A 20,425-nucleotide genomic window follows, 5' to 3' on the forward strand; every position below is an offset into this window, starting at 1 on the left:
TTTTGTTAGTATTCATGGTGCTTTGTTGATTTTATCTTTTGTAATTTTGGAATCCTTCTCTGACGTTCCGGTGAAGATCTTGCAGTTCGATGACCTGCACTAGGGGATCATCCTTGGCCCAAGTACGTTCAACTTCACGCCTTATCTTTTTGGATGAGCGACTCAAGGGGCTTATCGAAACCTTTAAAGGTAGCTGAGTTTGTGCAGGGATACCAGTGACGATGTTGTTACTCCAGTCTGATTGCAGTCTATGCTGAAGCCTCGGTAGTATTTCATGTTGCAAAATATGATATTGCGGAGAAGATGTCTTTAAGAGATTTTATTATAATTCTTAATTATATGAGTTACCTTTACTTTCTTCGTTTGGGTTTATAAGGCTCCTATTAAAATTTGTGCCACACCGTGACCAATAATTATTCAAATTATATCTAATATATGTATACAAAAGCTATACCATTAGAAGAATTTTTCAATAAGAATCCAACGGTATATCTTTTGTGCCGCAATAATCTCATATTACCAATGTAATTTTTGGTCAAAGTTTGGCATAGAATTCTGCGTGGGCCTTACAAACCCAAACGGAGTGGGTATGATTTCTAGAGTCTATTATCCAAAGCATTATACCTGTAATGATTCTAGTGTTTGAATAAAGTCATGTTATTCATTTTTTTAGCATACTGGACCAGAAAAAGAAATATATTTTTTAGCATGCCGGAGCAACTAGAACACACCGAACCTCCTCAACAGTATGTATCAAAAAGAGCATGGCATGAATCTATAAACTCTATAAAGTTGAAGCCCACTAAGTGCAGTTAATTTAGCAAGCTGCATATGTAACCTATCCACATCAGCAACTTGCCACCTCAGCATTATCTTCTATATACTGAGGCCACGTCATCCCCTTTTTTCCGCTCGGGCGCTCGGGTTCTCGCGGGTCACGGCCCAGCCTGCCGCATCAGCTCTCCCCTGCGTCGCTCCCGGCCCCCTGCGAGAATGCGATCAATCAGATCCGTAATATGAGCAGCACCTTAATTTCTCCCGCTAATGCTCGCGCTGTTTTCCCTTCCAGTAACTGGTGTAGCCTAGCGGCCAGCATCGCGCCTTATTATTTCCCAATACCACAAAGATCTGCTGCTGGCTCAGACTAGGCGGTGAGGGAGACGGCAGATCACGGATGACACAAGGCGGACAACGCGCCTCGGGAGGACACAAGCAGAGGTGCGACAGCACGGCAGCACGGCAGGGAGAGCAGAGGTGCCCAGTGGTGGAGGTGGCGAGGGCGAGCCGGTGAGGATCACGAAGATGAGAGGTGGAGAGGAGGGGTCGGGTGCCACCACGCGCGGAGTCACCTCGAGCAAGCCTACGGGTGGCACTATCCTAGGGAGGAGACGTCGGCTGGGTTGTGGCAGGGAGGAGGCTGCGACTGCAGTGTGGAGCGACGCTGGGAGGGAGAAGTGGAGAATGCCGGCGGATGTACTCCAGGCGCCCAAGACGACGCCCTTTAGATCGCCTACATTTTTTTGCAGGGAATTCAGATCGCGGCAACTTCATTTCCGTTTAGATTTCTTTTTCCCCTAGGTGGCTACGAACTAGCACAAGTCATTGGCTTCTTCGAATTGAGTATTCACACCAGGCCAGTCACTGTAGGCTGACTGGACGGGGAATCCCCTTTCTGTCAGAGCATTTAATGTTTGCTTGTGCTTCACTCCTCGCCCTAACGAGCCCTGCGCACAGGGAGCCCGCCGAGCGGCACGTGGCATCGTTGTCCTGCCCGCTTGGTCCCGCTCCTGTAACGGGTGTCTACGCCCGGGAATGCCCTTCCCGGCAAGTGACCTCCCCGGGAAGCGCCCAGGCGGGAATTCTCTCGCTGCCCTCCAGGGCAACCCCCGCAGCCCGGCTAACCCTGCCGGGCTGGTGACTTGCCGGGCAGCTTGTGCAGTGCTGCCCGGGGTGCGATCCTTCCGGGGAGCAAGCGAGGTGGCCCACGCGTCATGCGGCGGTGGTACCCCGGGTGCCACTGGTGCGACAGTAGCCCCCGGGCGTGGGCCGGCAACGCCTGTTCCCGGGTGTAATCTTCTCTGTCGGTTGCCGAGCTACGCCCTTAACCGACGCGTGGGTCCCGAGCCGTTTCGGGTCCCTGTCTATGCGCTGCTCCAGGGACTCTGCCGTTACGGGCAGAGTAGTGGGCGCGAGATTTCCGTCCTAACCTCCCCCTTAAACATGGGTGGTTAAAGCCACGCCCTGCACTACCCTCTTGAAGCGTAGTTATCCCCAGTGCACCCGTAGGGTGCGGATGTAACTGTTGCTTAGCCTCGGGGTGTTATAAGACCCCACCGCTGCGCTGAGGAGCAAACACTTAGCCCCCCAGCCTTTCCTCCTCGTCCCCAAGCTTCCTTACACACCTGAATCCTGCTAGCTTCCGCCCACGTTCCCCATGGCGCCCACCGCTACCAGGAAAGTGAAAGGCTCCAAGAGTTCCGCTGCCGGCAAGAGCGAGAAGGCTCCCAAGAAGCCCATCTCGGAGAAGGACTAGAAGAAACGGGTGCTGAGGGCCATGCACGCCTTCTTCCGTCCCGGCTACAATGGCGAGGGGCTGGACAAGGTCCGGCACGCTGTCGCCTCTCGATTCAACTAGTACGGGGAGACTCTCATCTTCCCCGCCGGCGCCGACCACCAGGAGAACGACTTCCGGGTGTTCACGTGCTTCATCCTTGCCGGGTTGGTGCCTCCATACTCCTTGTTCCTCCACGCGCTCATGGAGGCGTACCAGCTTCGGGTGGCGCCGCTCCATCCCAGCTCCCTCTTCCTCCTCGTCGTCTTCCAGTTCCTCTGCGAGGGGTTCATCGGAGTGATGCCGTCGGTGGCATTATTCCGGCACTACTTCTACCCGCGCGTCGAGCAGGCGGAGGCGATGTCGTCGGGGGTGGTGTTCTGCGCCCGCGACCAGATGAAGTCAGAGTTCATCGTTCAATCGGAGAAAAATATCGAGAAGGAATGGCGTGCGGATTGGTGCTGGGTTCGCGTGGAGGAACCCGAGGAGTTCATCGACGCGCCCACCGAGCTGCCGGTGACCAACGGCAGCTGGCGGGACCGTTACAGCCATGACACCGAGCTCCTCCCCATCATTGAGAGGATCAAGGCCCTGCGGCTAGCGGGGCTCACCGACCTCGACGTGGCGCGCACCTACATCAGCCTGCGCATCGTGCCGCTGCAGCTGCGCTCCCTCCCTGCGTGGATGTACACGGGGCCCGGGGACACCACCCGCCTTCAGAACGGGGGCGTGGCCCCGGATGCGATCCAGGCGTGGGTGAAGGGGATCACCGGCGAAGATGCCCCCTTCACGGAGCTGCCGCCGGGGGCTCCCTCCCTCCACGCCGGCGTCCAGGGGCTGCACCACATCATCAGCAGCTACCCGCCCTGCAATGAGGGGGGGCTGATGTCGGAATCCCCCGCTCGGACCCCGCGACCCCTTCCACCCGCAACCCGTGGGAAGCGAGTGGTCGAGGAGAATGAGAGAGAGTCGGAGCTCAGCTGGCCCGACCTCGAGTCTTCCGGCGACGAGGCGGGTCAAGTTGTCGGGACCTGAGCGGTCCTCCCCGCGGCGGAGGAGAAGGAGGACGAGGACGATGCACCCCTGATCCTGCGAAGATCAAGAGCGTCCGCAGCAGTGGCCATCTCCGCAGTGACCGCAAGCGCCGTGGCGGCTTCCGCGGCGACCGGGGGTGCGGCAACCCCACGGGCGCCCACGGCCCCGCCCAAGCGGGGGCTCTTCCGGGGCTACGAGTTCAAGCTCAATCCCCCGAAGGACGGCATCCCGACGGGAGCCGGCAAGAGGGGGAGGGCCGACTCGCCACCCGCCGCGCCGAGCAAGAAGCCGCACACCCGGGCCAGTGCCAGCGCAGGGGCTGGCGGCGCCGCTAACACGCCTGCCGCCGACCCAATCCCAGTGGAGGAGGAGCCGGCAACAGGTACTGATCCCTCTTCTGGTTCCATTGTTTATGTTTCCTCTGCCCACTGACCCGCAACCGTACCACCTCCCTGACCCGTAGGCGAAATCCAGCTCGTGGCGGGCGGCCCGGCAGCAGAAGCCGGGACAGAGGGGGAGGAGGCTCCTCCCACAAGCACGGCGGCCATGCAAGGTACTCTCTCAGAGTTTCCTCGCATCCGTCGCCGGGTACCTCAATTTAGCTTTAAGTTCTAATTTTTTCTTTGTCGCAGCCCCCACCGCGCCCGCAGCGAGAACGGGCGATGCGGTGGTCGACCTCAGCTTCGATGTCGAGGATGCGAAGATGAGGGAGGAGCCGGAGGCGGCTCCCATGCCAAGCTCCACCGTGCCGGACACAACGGTGGTGGTGCCCAATGTCGCTACCAAGGCAGGGCTCGGCGATGCGTCCCTGGCCACGCAGGCCGAAGGCGCGGATCCCGCGGCCACCCCGCAAGAAGCGTCTCCTGCCGGGGGCACGGCAACTCCACCAGCCCCGCAACCTATGGGCACGGGTGTGGAGGAGGCTGCGGCAGGGGAGCAACAGGCGGCTTCGCTGCAAGGGGACGACGCTCCCCCGGCCAAACCGTGGCGGCGGGGGCCTCGTCGTCATCTGCCGCTACCTCCGGCCCAGACCTCGGCATCCTTGCCGGGGCAACTTGGGACCCAATAACCTGGGACCCAAGCATCTACGATCGGGGGCACCAGTTCTTTGACGCCATGGGAGCAGCAGCTGGCGTTCGTCACCTCATTCAACCAGGTGAAGGAGCGCCACGAACTCGCGAAGGGCTAGCTCGACGAAGTGCGGCAAGCCGTCGAGAGGGAACGGCAAGAGCTCTCCCGACTACGGGAGGAGACGCCCCTGGCCCGGCAGGCCAGGGATGAAGCCGCAGCGCCGGTCGTCCCCGAGGCGGAGCTCCATCGGCAACTGGAGGCCCAGCATGCCGAGCACCAGCAAGCTCTGGACTCGCTGGCCGCGGCGCAGGAGAAGGCCAACAAGGAGCATGAGGAGGTGCTCGTTACGGCCCAAGCTCGCCTCAACAAGAAGAGCGAGCTGGTCAGCAGCTACCTCTCCCAGCTCCAGGGGCTGCGCACCAAGCTGGAGGAGCAGACCAAGGCCACGGAGGACGCGGTAGCGGCGTTGGCACGGCGAGAGAAGGAGCTCAATTCCGCCAAGGAAAAGAGCGCCCAACTCGAGTCCGAATTGGCCACTGCCCGGGGCGAGCTCGTCAAGATGGGCGAGGACAAGGTGGCCAAGGCCACGGAGATCTCGCAGCAAGCGGAACTCCTCCGTGAGGCCAAGCACGTTGTGGCGCTGGCACGCGGCAACCACGCCACGCTGGTGGAGCAGCACCAGAGGGAGACCGTGAAGCTGCTCGGAATCGCCCGGGCGGTGCGCGACCTTCTACCGCGGTTCGAGCTGCAGGCCGCGCAGGCGGACGGCACGGACATCAGCACGCTGATCCCGTTCTTCTCCGACATAGTGGGGAAGCTTGGGGCGCTCGACGTGTGGATCTCCAAGTTCTGCGATGGGGAGATAGCCACGTGCGCCAGGGAGATTGCTGAGACGATCCTCCCTCGGGTGTAGCTCGACGGCCCTACTCACTGCAAGGCGGTGAGCAGGTTCATCGATGAGGTGGTGGACCGGATGCAGAGGAAGCCGGAGCCAGAGGCGGAGCCCCCTGCTGAAGACCCCGGCAACTAGTCGCCGCAGCCCCCTGCCGGTCCTCGTTTTATCTTTGTGTCTTTGTTCTTGATTCCTGCAAGTATCGCGCTTGGCGCCGTTGAACAATTGATGTTTTATTAGTCTATGTAATCGTTCACTGTTTATATGAATTTCGGTTTCTGGTTCTACTTGGTACTTGCTTCTTGTTCCCGGAATTGACTCGCGGGGTGGATCTTCCGACCTTCGTGTGTTATGCTTTGTGTTGCCGAGGACTCGCGCGCCACACACTTAACCGGACCAGGGACCCGGGATGGACCCGCAGTGCCGACCTGGGGTCAAGTATCAGAGGCGAGCCACTCCGCTTGCGGGATAGCTACTCCCAAGCACGCGCCCATGGGACGGACCCGCAAGCCGCATGAGGAGCGCACCCCCCCACAAGCGTCCTTCTAACACCCCAGCGACACGCAGGACTCGAGCCACACCAACGAGCCAATGTTAAGTGTCAGAAAGCTAGGTGGCTAGGATCATGCACTTAGCTGTCTGTTCTCGCACTTGGAACGCTTGCTGGAGGGATGCGGCAGGAACGCTGTGGCGGGGCCGCCGTCGGCGCCAAGCACGGATGGCGGCTCCACCACAGCGTCTCCGCGGCAGCCTCGCCTCGGAACCACCTTAGGAACACCCGCTAGAGGGATGCGACAAGGGCACGGCGGCAGTGCACCCATCAGTGCTGAGCGCTGATGGCATGCACCCCCACCGTGCCTCCGCAGCCTCCCTCGCCTTCGCGGCTATCTTCTTAGCTTCGCTCTGAGTTGCTCCATGGCCACCACGCCCTTTTATAGGCGCGGTGAAGAATCTCGCCACCATGCACACCGAGTCACCGCGGCACCCGTGGAGACACCCTCCTGCAGCAAGAACCTTGAAGTGCGGTAAGAACCTCGAAGCGGTCGCCATGCACCATTGGCTACCGCTAAATGACACGGCCCGTGAGCGCTCCACGAGCATCACCGTGCGCGCAATTCCGTCCTTGTCCTGCATGTCAGGTTCTTACCGAGCCCAAGATGCTGCAATTTTTTTTGAAATGCACGAAAAAAGACGCAACACAGATAGAGCACAGGTAACCCTCCTGCCTCCCAGCCCCCGGGCACAGAAGGGTCGATGCCAAACTTGGGTGTGAGCACTCTTCCATTCCAAGACGCAGCTTCTGCGTGATGCCCATTGCGGGGAGCCCGGCAACGGCATGGGCCCGTGCCGGAGCGATCCGGCAATGGGTTTTTGGTTTCGAGGCTCCGGCACCCCCCCTACTCGCAACCAAGGATGGAACGAGACTTCTGTGCACCTAAAGCAGGAGATAGAAGAAAAAACATGCAAATAATCGAGACAACTTGAAACTCAGAGTAAAGCACTTATCTTTATTCATAGAAACTAGCGGTTTACAATCGGGGGTTGCCCGGCTACACTAGTTCGAGAGGCATGCTGTCGGAGCATCACCTGTGGGTCGGGCTCCGCCGCTTCACGGGTAGAACTTACGCAAGTGCTCAAGGTTCCAACTGTTTTGCACCGGCAAGCCTTCTTCGGTTTCCTGGCCTGGTTACCTTCACTACCCGGAAGGGGCCCTCCCATTTCGGAGCCAGCTTGTCCTGGCCTTCGTTCCTTGTATCCGGCGCAGGACAAGGTCTCCGATCTCGAGCTCCCGGGGACGGACCCGCCTGTCATGGTAACGACGGAGTCCCTGCTGGTAGTGTGCAGCCCGCACAGCAGCCCGGCATCGAAGTTCTTCGATGAAGTTTAGATCGTCAACCCTCTGCTCGTGTTGGCTATGGTTGCCGTACGCGCGTACCCGAGGGGATCCATGCTTGAGCTCGAGGGGCAGCACTGCTTCTGCCCCGTAGACAAGGGCAAAAGGGGTTTCACCTGTTGCCCGGCTAGGTGTGGTCCTGATGGACCACAGCACGGGCTGGAGTTCCTCGACCCAGTGCTTCCCGTGGCCTTTGAGCTTGTCAAAGGTTCTCGTCTTGAGCCCCCGCAGCACCTCTGTGTTGGCTCGCTCCGCCTGTCCATTGCTCCTCGGGTGAGCAACAGAAGCGAAGTGGACCTTGGTGCGCATGCCCTCACAGTAGGCTTGGAACACGGCGCTCGTAAATTGTGTGCCATTATCGGTGATGATTATGTTAGACACACCAAACCGGCACACGATGCCCTGGAAGAACTTAACATCCGCCTGGGCGGTCACCTTCCCCACTGGTTCCACTTCTGCCCACTTGGAGAACTTGTAGATGGCCACGAGCAAATACTCGTAGCCGCCAACCGCTCTCGGCAACTTGCCGACGATGTCCAGCCCCCAGACCGCGAACGGCCAGGCGGATGGAATGACTTGTAGGGCCTGCGCCGGCTGGTTACTCTTCTTCGCGTGGAACTGGCACGCCTCGCACGTCTTGACTAGCTGCTCAGCATCGGCTAACGCTGTAGGCCAGTAGAAGCCGTGCCGGAAGGCCTTGCCGGCTAAAGCCTGGGAGGCCACATGGTGCGAGCATGAGCCTCGGTGTATGTCTTCCAGGAGTGCGTACCCTTCGTCTTGGGGCACGCAGAGGAGCTTCGCTCCATTTGCACGCCTCCGGTAGAGGTTCCCGTCCACCTGGGCGTACATCTTGGCTTGCCGAGCTACGCGTTCCGCGGCAACGTCATCTTCCGGGAGGGCTTCTCCCTTCAGGTAGCGGGCGATATCCACCGCCCAATGCGGGGTTTCCCTGCTCATGCATGCCGCTACATCAGCGGCATGGATCTCCGCTGTTGCGGGGTTTCCTTTGGGTGCCAGGGGGACTTCCCCGGCAGCCGGCTTGGGGGGCAACCGAAGGCGCAGTCTGCATATGCCAGAACACCCCTGCCGGAACCTTCCGGCGCTCTGCTGCCAACTTCGACAGCTCGTCAGCCGCGAAGTTATCCTTGCGCTTGACGTGCTCGAACCGCAAACCCTTGAACTTGTGTTCCAGCTTGCGGACCTCATTCACGTACGCTGCCATCAGCGGGCAGTTATAGTTCTTGTTAACCTGGTTGATCATGAGTTGGGAATCCCCGTGAACAGCCAGGCGCTTGATATCAAGGGCGATCGCCGCCCGCAACCCGGCGAGCAACCCTTCGTACTCAGCTGTGTTGTTGGTGGAGTTGGGGAAGTCGAGCTGGATGGCGAACTTCAGCTGGTCTCCTGTGGATGAAGACTCTGGCGCCAGCTCCCTGCAGGCTGAACGCGCCGTCGAAGTACAGGATCCAGTGGCCTTCGTCCAGCTTGCCAAGCAGGTTGGTCTTCAGCTCTTCTTCTTCTACACCCCTCGAAGTCCACTCCGCAAAGAAATTAGCCAGAGCCGCACTCTTAATGCTCTTGGTGTTGGTGAAGTGCAGGTCAAACTCCAACAACTCCATCCTCCATTCGGCCACCCTTCCGGTGGCTTCACGGTTGGTGAGGGCCCTCTCGAGGTTGAATCCCGACACCACCGTGACGCGGTGCGCCTGAAAGTAGTGGCGCAGCTTACGTGATGCAAGCAGGATCCCCAGCAAGAGCTTCTGCACTTGCGGGTACCGCGTGCGGGCGTCGCGCAGCACCGTGCTGACGAAGTACACCGGGTGTTGCACGAGCCGCCTGCGGGGTGTTGACGCTGCCGGCTCGACGGCAGTTCCCGGGTTCGGGGCGGTTGCCGGGGCTAGTTCAGCCCCCTGCCCCGCAAGCTTAGCCTTCGGGAGGTCTCCCTCTCTCTCGACAACTAGCACCGAGCTGACCACTTGGTCAGTCGCCGCTAGGTAGAGTAGCAGTGGCTCGCCCGGCTTGGGGGCGACGAGGATCGGTGGCGACTTCAAGTACTGCTTGAGATCCTGGAACGCCGCCTCAGCCTCGGCGGTCCAGTCGATTGGGCCCTTCTCCTTCATCACCTTGAAGAAAGGTAGGGCGTGCTCACCCAGCCTTGAACGTCCCAGCGCGGCTACGTAGCCGTTGAGGCGCTGCACGTCCTTCACCCTGCGGGAAGCCTCCATTTTCTCGATAGCTTCTACCTTCTTTGGGTTGGCTTGAATCCCCCTGTGTGAAACCAAGAAGCCCAGAAGCTGCCCCGAGTCTACACCAAAGGTGCATTTCTCAGGGTTCAACTTGAGCTTGATCCTGCGGAGGTTATTGAACGTTTCCCGCAGGTCATCAATCAGCGAGTCTCCGCGCTTTGACTTGATGACGATATCATCCATGTAGGCCTCAACGTTTCGGCCTAGCTGGGAGCCCAAACACTCGCGTAAAGCACGCTGGAATGTTGAGCCCGCGTTCTTCAACCCGAATGGCATGCACGTGTAGCAGTAACAGCCAACCGGGGTGATGGACGCCGTTTTTTCTTCGTCTTTGACTGCCATCTTAATTTTATGGTAGCCAGAAAAAGCATCCAAAAAACACAGCAAATCACAACCGGCAGTGGAATTTACTATTTGGTCAATGCGAGGTACAGGGGAAAGATCTTTAGGACACGCACGGTTAAGATCAGTAAAATCTACACACATGCGAAGTTTATCCTCCCCCTTGGGTACTACTACAGGGTTAGCTAACCAGGTGGGGTACAATACTTCTCTGATAGCCCCCGCAGCTTTAAGCTTGTCCACTTCTTACTTGATGAAATCTTTGCACTCCTGTGCTTGCTGGCGGATCTTCTGCTTGACGGGGCGGGGCGTCTGGGCGCACCGCGGGTCTATGCTCGACCACCTCCCTAGGGACCCCGGGAAGGTCTGACGGTTCCCAGGCGAACACGTCGGCGTTCTCCCGGAGGAAAGTGATGAGGGTGCTTTCCTATTTGGCATTGAGGTTCGCACCGACGGTGACGGTGCGCTCCTCGTTGCCGGCTTGGAGGGGCAGCTTCTTCACCTTGGTGGCCTCCTCCTTGAGCTTCTGGCCCTTGCCGGGGCGTGAGCTCGAGCCTGCGCCTCCCCCGGCAGGGGGTAGCGCGGGCCTTCTTCGCTGCGGGGCCGTCGCCCGGCAGCGAGCTTTCACTTCCGGCAATGCCTTCGTCATCGGAGTTGGCTGAGGTGGCGGCCCTGACGACCTCGCCAACACACCAGGCTGCATCCTTGAGATCGCACCTGATGGAGAGGACCCCGTATGTGGACGGCATCTTCATCACGCCGTAGGCACAATGAGTTGCCGCCATGAACTTGATCAGCGCTGGCGGAGCAAGGATCCCGATGTACGGCAACGGGGTATGAGCCACATCGAACACGAGGTGCTCAGTCCGAAACGCTTCCTGGGACCCGAAGGTAACCGGTAGTGTGATGCGTCCCAGGGGGCGCACGATCCCGGGGTTCACTCCCCGGAACGAGTCGGTGGGCTTCAACTGCTCCACCAACTTGGCAGACAGGAGGTTCAACCCCGCTCTGTTGTCCACCAGCACCTTGGTCACCGTCACATTGTTGATGATCGGTGAGACCACGAAGGGTACAACCCTAGAACCCAGCTGCCGGGCTGGGTGATCGTCGGCGCTGAAGGTGATTGGCACGTGCGACCACTTCAGCGGCTGCTGTGCCTTCATGTCCGGCAACAGCGCACACACCCCCGGGGTGAGGCGCTTCACCGCGGCATGGGATGAGAGAGCGTAAGCTCCCCCATTGATGCAGCCGACACCGCGGGGCTCCTGGAAGCTGGGCTCGTCGCCCTCGCTGTAGTCGGACCCATGCTGCTCCTCAGCGCGTGCCTTGTCTCGTCCCCGGGGAGGCCGCTCCCTACCAGCACGGGCTTGGCTGCGTCCCCCCTGGGCTTCTTCTTTGCCAGCGTCCCCGCCGGCAGGCTTCGGCCCCATTCTGGGGTCGTTCGGGCAATCCCGGGATAGATGCCCGATATCGCCGCAGTTGAAGCAGGCGCCGGCCGCTCGGCGCTCTTCGTGGCGCTGCTCGCGCCTCTGCTTGATACCCTGCAGGATGCGGCAATCCTGCGTGTCGTGGGTAGCGTTGGCGTGGATGGGGCAGCGGGACGCGTCGCCCGGCTTGCAGCCAGACCCGCCGGCAGGCGAGGCCTTCTTCGCAGGCCTCGAGGCAGCCCCTGACTCCGTGGCGAGGACTTGCTTCCCATTGCGCTTGCGGGAGCTCTTCTTCTGCGAGCCCTCAGCGAGGCTCGGGGCAGCGTTAGCTACAAGTTCGGGCGCTAAGCGCCCTTCCTCAGCCATGGTGCACTTGTGCGCCAAGGCGTAAAGCTCCTACGTCGTCCGGATCCGATGCGTGCTCAGCTTCTCCCGCATCTTGGGGTCGCGGACGTTCATGGCGAAGGTGTTGATGATGGTGGCAGCCTCCGCCTCTGGAATGGAGTAGGAGAGGCTGGAGAAGCGGTTGACGAAGCTCCGCAGCGTCTCTCCTGGCTTCTGCACCATGGTGTGCAGCTCCGCCAAGGTTCCCGGGCGCTTCTAGCCGCCCTGGAACGCGCTCACGAACTGCTCGCGCGGGTCCGCCCAAGTGGCTATGGACCCGACAGGTAAGTTGAGCAGCCAAGTTCTCGTTGATCCCTTGAGGACCATCGGGAACCAGTTAGCCCTGACCTTGTCGTCGGCGCCGATGGCGTGCATCCCCAATGTGTAGGTCAGGAGGAAATCCTTCGGGTTCACGGTCCCGTCGTACGTCCCAAGCGCCGGCGCTCGGAACTTGCAGGGCCATGTTACCCAGCGTAGCTCGCGGGTGAACGCGGTGCAGCCGTCCTCGGCGCCCATGGGAGCATCCTCCTGCTCCTCTGGACGCTGGTGCTCTGCCTCACGCTGGTGCCAGCGCTCCAGGCGCTGGCGGAGGTCTTCCTGCTGGCGAGCGTTCAGGACGCCCCGCGCGTCACCCCGCGTGACGGTAGGTGACGAATCCGAAGACCCCAAGGGATCCTCGGCTCCCGGCCCTCCCTGCGGGGGAGGGTTTTCTCCCTGCCCCGAGACGCGTGAAGTCCCGGGTTCTGCCCCGACCCGAACCGGCCGAGGCGCCCTCGCCTTGCGGCTATTGGGCCGAGCGCGAGGAGCCCGTCCAACTCCACACCCCACGCCTCGTGCGCCAGCGTGCCCTGCTGCGGCTCGTAGCGCACCATGACCCGCGCGGCGATGATAGCTTCTGCCGGGGTTTGGGCTGGAGGCAGCCGATTCTCCGATCGGATGCCCCCCGCCCTGTCCCCCGGCGCACCCGGGTGGGCAGGGTGCGACCCCGACGGCGTCGCTCGTGACGCGGTGTGCTCGTGGCGCAGCTACCGCTGCGCGTCTTCAGCCCGCGAGTAAACTCGCTGGCCGGCGGGGGCGGCGTCGTGGCTGCTCGCGCGACTGGCTCCGGTGCTGGGAGCCGCCGGCCCCCTTAGCCGGTTGTCCGCCGACGGCCGAGGAGGTTGGGGTGGCAGCTACGACTGCTGCACCCGAGAAGGCTCAGGGTTATCCTGGCCCTGCGACGCGTGTTGCGCGTCATGTGACCGCGGGTGCGCCGCTGGGGCACCACATGGATCAATCCGAGAGTCACCGGCCCGCTTGGGAGGCATGAGGGTTGATCCTGTCGGTGAAGAAGACGTTGCCGATGTAGCTGCAGACGACGGCGCCGGCGATCTCCGGCGAGCTATCGACACGCGCCCCTACCTGGCGCGCCAGATATCGTAGCCCGGGGCGTAGACACCGGGAGTGAGCGGCACCCCCTTTTAGGTTCGGCAGAGGGCGTCGGGGATCGCTCCGGCGATCGTCGACGAAACCAATGTCAAGCGTGAGGATGCACACAATCGTTTTTATTCAGGTTCGGACCACGCCGAGGTGTAAAACCCTACGTCCTGCTTCAGCGGTCTTATTAGCCAGTGAACAAAGGTTTACAAGTTGTCGGGGGAGTTCCCGGGCGTTTTCTCCTTTTCTGCTAAGAGCTACTTGCTATTTCTGGCCAAAGCTAGTAAAAAAAAACCCGAACCTCCTTGATCGTTGGCAATGGTCCTTCTTTTATACTCAAGGGGAGTTTTTTTTTTCTGCTTCCTCATACTGTCTCCGTGCAGAATTATAGTCCTAATTTGCTTCAATTACGTATGTGCAGATAACTCATCAGGTGTGTGATGAAAGTAATGCAGAACGATGGACACTTCACTCTTTTGTGTTTTGCTTGATTATATTAATCAGATGGTAGTCTGCACAAAGTTGATAACATCATTTACTCAAAAAAGCATGTTCTTTTAGAAACTCCAATTATGAGTGATCTCCATATCTTACTTTTTGAAATGTAAGTTTTGAAATAAACAATAAATTTCTCTCCGTATTGTAGGTTTTGCCAAAAATGGAGATATCCCACCTAACGTAGTCTTGCTTGATCGGCTCCTTGGTTTATTTTTAAGTTCAAGAATTGATATCACAATTTTGAAACATATGGCTGAGTTTAAAAAAAAAGTGCATTTGTCATCCACAACCCAAGAACCAGAACATGGGCACACGGTGGGGACTTGAGGGACGCAAATGTAGCTCATAAAGTTTTGACTCAAATACCGTTTGATATTCATGTATACATTTTTAGCATGTTTTCTCTATTCATAATAAAAGCATTTATAAATATTTTTAAGCACACAATATTTTCTCACAAAACTATCCTGCTCTGGTATTGATTTTTACAAATAATTTGGTATTAAATTCCGCGCCAAGCACGCGGGGTATCACCTAGTTATAATTACTGAAGCATCGATAGGGGCAGCAGTGGAGCTTAGGTCACGGATGAGACGAAGCAGTGAGCCAATAGTTTGGATGCGAGATGGGCGAATTATCGGAGAAAAATGGATTGATCGAGAAGAACTTATGACGTGAACAATGTCGTAAACCCCCTCGCTCCGTCAGCCGGATCATGGTATGGACGCGCGGGCGGCGGCTAGCTGTCACGGAGACGGTGGATTAATCAGTCACTTGGCTTGAGAGGATCAAGCTATCACTTGGCTGCCTCCGGAAAATAAACAGCAAAAAATACACTACTTGCTCTAACTCCTTGTTAAGTTTTGAGGGGACCTCCTTGTTAAGTCGAGCAAGGACTTGCTGCATAGAATTTTTTTTTTCTGGGCAATAGATTTGTCTTTTCTACACACTGACACAAAAATGTTCATTTTTCTACTAAGTGTAAGCAGACAACTAACAATACGTTCTAGAATCGTGATGTACTCTCTCCATCCACAAATAAGTTTAGGTTTAAAATTTATTCACAAAAAGTGTATTTCTCTCTTTCCAAAGCACTTCTCCTCTCTCATTACACGAAAATCAAGCCCAATAGCATTTTTTTCATGCGCTTAACTCATTGGAGGTAGAAGACTTAAAGAGGAGAGATGGTGGTTGGCCCATTTTCAATGCATTTTCTAGTTCAATGCTTAAGTTTCTTGAAAAATTCCAAATGTACATTCTTTCACGAACGGAGTGAGTACATTTTTTTTTCTAGAATGCAACCCAGCGGTTGTATCATCGATTAAAGAAGAAGGGCCAGAAGATTGGTACAACGCAACGGCAACAACAACACCAACAAGTGGCAAAAGGAAAAACCCACTCCGCCGACCCTATCTAGTTGGGACCAAAAAACTCAGCTGTGGGCACAACACACTCTCTACACAACATCAAATCAAAAAAGACAAAGATACTGCACACAAGACCTCACACCCGCCGCCAAGCCTCTCGAAGAAAACCGCAACATCAAGACCGCGGACGGAGTGAGTACATTGCTAATAGTCAAGCCGCAACGCCGCACGTCCCAGACGCTCACCGCAAATTTAGAGGTGGGTATGACTTTCAATTACTGTAGACACATGCATTTCTAAATCATCAATTTAACTGACATAAAATATAAATTAAATGATTAAGCATTTATATCATTAAAAAGTTCATCAATAACAAATGTGTACGTTTTTATCTAACGATCTAGAAATGCACGTGTACCTCCGGGATGGAGGGAGCTCTCCTCGTTCTTTTTTTTTTTTTTTGAAAGGGGAGTTCTCCTCGTTCTTGAGTTTCCGAAATCCGGTGAATAGCGCGTAACAGTTTGTCTTTTGTTGGTTTCATTGGGAGAAACGAGAGACGCGAATGGCATCTGGCGCTGCGGTGGCATATCCGCTTGGATATCCGTTGGCCCGTGAGGAATTATGCTGGGGATCTTCCTCGGTGCCGTGCCCCGTGCACCAAACCCTCTGCTTCCTTGATTTTTAATTATGCTCCAGTTCGTGGCCCCAGCCCCTAAGCTAAGCAAGAAAGGCCGTATGGTGCTTCCTCCGTATATTAAAAATTCCGTCGACAGCCTAAAGTCAAAATTCATAGACCAATAGGGAAGCTAGGCATTTCATGTTGGGCGCTGCAAGTTGGAAATCTCGTCAAAACTTTCGGCTTGATCCAGCTTGTTTTTAAAATCTCAAAGAACTATTTACAGATCACACCCCTTTTAATCGGCGGCGAAGAAACGTGGTGCACCTACAAAACTTGTTTTGCTTTGAGAAAACTTATTACTTGAGGAGCTGCATTCCCATTCGAACTTCAATGTCGAAACCAACCAAACAAAAGTAAGACATAGATATATATACATATATAAATAGTATAGATACAAGCATGATCTTGAAAATGGTTCACTTCTAGTTTAATTTTAAATTTTCTATTCTAATTTGATCCAAAGTTTAAATACTTCCTCCGTCCAACAAAAGATGTTTAAACTTTGACTAAATTTGAATCCATCTATACACTAAGTGATGTCTAGTTACATCCAAATTTTGACAAACTTGAGACATGTTTTGTTCGACGGAGGGAGTAAAAGATTTGATAATTGAAGTAGAAGAGGGTCATTTGATGGATCCCGCTTGCATCCCTAATAAAACAACATGGCCTGGATCGTCATGCGCCTGTTTGAACTTCTTCGTGAACCACTAGTCTAGAGCCATTCTTTCTCACCAAACCATTTTTTTCTTCTTGGCTACCTTTATTTCTGTTTGCTGTTTCTTCTTTGCCGGTGACTTGCCATGGTTGTCCGGTATGATAGACGTCGAGGCGAGGCGTCTAAACACCTTGACCAAGCATCCCTTAATCCCAAAAGCACTAGTGCTAATTGCCCTGTTTGGCAGCAGTGACTATGAGCCCTTGAGGGTGGTGACTGAATTCGTCGTTGAGCTCGTCAGCCCCAGCAATGCCAGTGTTCTAGTACTACGGCCGGTTTCTCAGCACTCCAAAGAGCATCGCATAATCAGGGTAACTCATGCTTACTTTAGTCATCGTGATTCGTGATATGGTTCTATTCACCGATGAAAGCGTAAACACAAAGATAACTCTACTTCCATTCATTTTGACTGCTTGCGCTAACACTAAATATGATCGTCTGAAAAACGAATCAGGTGATAAAACCCACCCAGACAACACAATAGTACACCCTCCGACCAATATTATTTGTCGAAATATTACATGTATCTCGAGACAAATAATATGGTTTGGAGTGAGAACCACTTTTCATTTGTTGGCTCGACTATCTGAAGCTACTCTCTGGGGTACTCATATCATTTCTCTCCCTTTCGTCGCGCCGTATAAAAGTCTCCCACGACGCGAGAAATCCCCGTCGCGAATATTCCCTCTTCCGGGTTCCAACCGCATATCCTGATATCCTATTCCCCGTCGCCTTCTCTATTTCTCATCACCCCCTTCTTCGATTCTCCTCCCCAATTCCCCATTCCACCGCAAAATCCTCGGGCGGTTTGATCCAATTCCGGTTCTCTTTTCCTCCCCGCGGGCGATGAAATTCGGCAAGAGCCTGAGCAGCCAGATCGTGGAGACGCTGCCGGAGTGGCGCGACAAGTTCCTGTCCTACAAGGACCTCAAGAAGCGGCTCAAGCACATTGCCGACGCCGGCGCGGGCGAGCGGCAGAGCAAGCGACAGCGCGCCGGTGACGGGGGCATCGACGGCTCGCCGCCGCCGCCGCCGATTGTGACGCCGGAGGAGGCCGGGTTCGTCTGCCTCCTCGAGGCGGAGCTCGAGAAATTCAACGCCTTCTTCATCGAGAAGGAGGAGGAGTACATCATCCGGCAGAAGGTGCTTGATTCAATTCGATTCCAGCAGTTTCTTCTTTCTCACCCTGTTTCGTCGTGTGTGTGGTTGGATTAATTGGTCTGATTCATGTGCTGTTGGCGGATGCAGGAGCTCCAGGACTGGGTGGTGAGGGCGGCTGAGATGGGGTCGGCGGAGGAGCTGATGCGGGTGGGGAAGGAGATCGTCGATTTCCACGGCGAGATGGTGTTGCTCGTGAACTACAGCGCTCTCAACTACACCGGTGAGTTCTCCTTCCGTTCCATCTTTTTTTTACTAGATTGTGTTTCAAAAGAACAGGCTACTGCCTACATCCGTTTATATTTTTGAAAATTTGAACATCCAGTAAGCTGCAAATAGGGAGTGGAATGTGGTTCCACATGATTCAGCTAACTGTGTTTTTCCTTACTGGTCAAATTTTTATTCTGTCCGACAAGAGTAGTACACTAGTGTAAGTGTGAAATAGCATAGTGCACACAAGTCTAACTGGATAAAGTGGCCACTTGTATTTTATTGGCCACTGGCTATACGCCAAAAAGGTGTGGTCCCCGCTTAAGTCTTTAGGATTCCTTCCACATAGATATGTCAACGTGGAAGTCCTAAAGATAAAGACTACCATGTCAACCGGGACCATAGGACCGGTTTGACTTTCGTGGTTAGACACCTTGCTTTATATTATTTCCACCGGGCTATTTTTTTTAATATAAGTAGTTTTTCCTTTCTTTTCTAGAACGGGTCAGACTAAACTACTGGTGTATTACTATGGCTACTTGGATTTGTGTATTAGAACTTGAATATTCGGTGATAATGCTTAGACTTTGTGATGCATCAGTGGCGCTTACAGTTCACTTAAAGTAAATTCCACACATGGGAATCAATTTCGGTACCCAAATAAGTGCTTAGCTGATGGTTTTTGTGGATAGAATAGCATATGTGCAAGCTTGAATTTTTGTTGAAGTTCGTTCAACAATATAATGCTATTTCCTTCTATTTGATGGGATGCCTGTAAGGTGCAGTTGTTTGTCGTTATCGCTGGTTAAAGTTCCATACTTTCTGGCATGGGAAATTTTCAAAAAATGTTGGTGATTTCTGCTCCAAAGTTGTAGGTCTTTTTCTTGATGAAAAATGTGGTGCTTTTCTGGACTGGGGATAAGTGCAAAATCTGCGAATTGTACAAAAATTTAGCAAAAATTTATTCCATGTGAAGAAATTTAGTAAATGCATATTGTTTAACATTGTGAACTTTGAAGAAATAGTATATGCAATGGTGCTGGGTTGGGTTGTCACCATGGGCCCATGAACTGATGAACACATTCGCCATTTAGCAGGCTTATCTTATTTTTTGTGTTTCGGATGCTATAATGGGTGATTTGCTTGCTAGTGTTGCTCTTTGAAATTCTACATTCTGAAAGTCAGTTCTCACATTCTTCATGGTTGTAGTAGTGAACTTAAAGAGCAAAGTTAGGAAGTTACTCACTAGTCTCTGCTATTTCCTTCGTGCTAATAAAAGTTGTAAGGCAACAGTAGTTTTTTTTCCTTGGACTTGGTTGATGTTTGTTGTTTGTGTAAGGTAGATAAATGCTTTAAATGAGAAAGATGCTGTAGTTACCCTGCAACCTTGCTGGGTATAAGTTTTAAGATGCACATCTTCATGTACGTATGGAAGATGAAGGCATGCAACTATTGTTTGGTCGTAAAGCGCTCATCATATTCTGATCAAAATTACTATTAAAACACGGATAATTAAGTGAAATGAGCGAATAAATGATCTTAATGTGGGGATTATTATAAACTTCATAGGTTGTGGTTGTTGTATATGTGGGGATCTCATTGAGGGTTACATCACCGAAGCCTCAAAGGCATGATAATTAATAAAGATGAAGTTATTTTTATCAATAACCCTCTTCTGAATGTACACCTCAGGATGGAGTGCTGCTCTGTTGGACTGAAATGCTTAGCTACTGTCCTCATTAATCATCTGCAAAGAAATTGCTTCACATGTTTAAACATTTTCATAATTGTAATCACCAAATATGCTTATGTTACATGTTACTTTTCTGCAGGATTGGTTAAAATTCTCAAGAAGTACGATAAGAGGACCGGTGCCCTGATCCGCCTCCCGTTCATCCAGAGGGTACTGCAACAGCCCTTCTTCACCACTGACCTCCTTCATAAGCTTGTGAAGGAATGCGAGGTGATGCTGGACCAGCTCATACCAGCAAGCAAACCTTCTGTACCAAGCATGGATGGAAAAGAAGAGAGCGACAGTGACGAGAAGCCCACAAAGCCCATCTCGTCCTTGGCCAATGGCGGCAGGGTCCTGGAACTGGACGAGATTGAGGACATGAGGGGCATGTACATGAAGAGCACGGTGGCCGCACTCAGGGCGCTGAAGGAGATCCGGAGCGGGAGCTCGACGGTGAGCATGTTCTCCATGCCTCCTCTGCACGGCAGCAACGGTCAGGAGGAGCAGGAGAGATGAAACAAGATATCTATCTGGGAATGATTGAGCAGGAACATGAGAGCTGGATTTGGTTCTCCTCTGGGTCATGTATAACTCAGTATTTTCGTGTTATGTGTGCTTCAGGAATGTTGTAAAATGAGGGGGCAACAGGGTTAGTATACATCGATAAACCATAAAATTCTGAATAACCATAAAATCTGAATATGCAGCCTTAATTCTTTCTGTTTTCTTAATGTCAGGATCATGAACGTCGGATGATTTTGTTTCTGTTCTTGTGTCCGTTAGCATGTTTATGTTCAACCCA

The 20,425-nt window shown here is 54.4% G+C and overlaps 1 protein-coding gene across 1 annotated transcript; it reads left to right on the forward strand.

Annotated features, from left to right (window-relative positions):
* Window positions 1-17,204: 17,204 nt before the first annotated feature.
* On the forward strand, window positions 17,205-20,425 carry LOC100842964 (SPX domain-containing protein 1). The gene is made up of 3 exons (XM_003571395.4): window positions 17,205-17,663; window positions 17,769-17,901; window positions 19,721-20,425. Exons 1-3 carry the CDS (start codon window positions 17,367-17,369, stop codon window positions 20,137-20,139), a joined length of 849 nt encoding a protein of 282 aa, XP_003571443.1. The 5' UTR covers window positions 17,205-17,366; the 3' UTR covers window positions 20,140-20,425.

This window comes from Brachypodium distachyon, chromosome 3 (assembly GCF_000005505.3).
Source record: "Brachypodium distachyon strain Bd21 chromosome 3, Brachypodium_distachyon_v3.0, whole genome shotgun sequence".
In the NCBI taxonomy this organism is placed as follows: Eukaryota; Viridiplantae; Streptophyta; class Magnoliopsida; order Poales; family Poaceae; genus Brachypodium; species Brachypodium distachyon.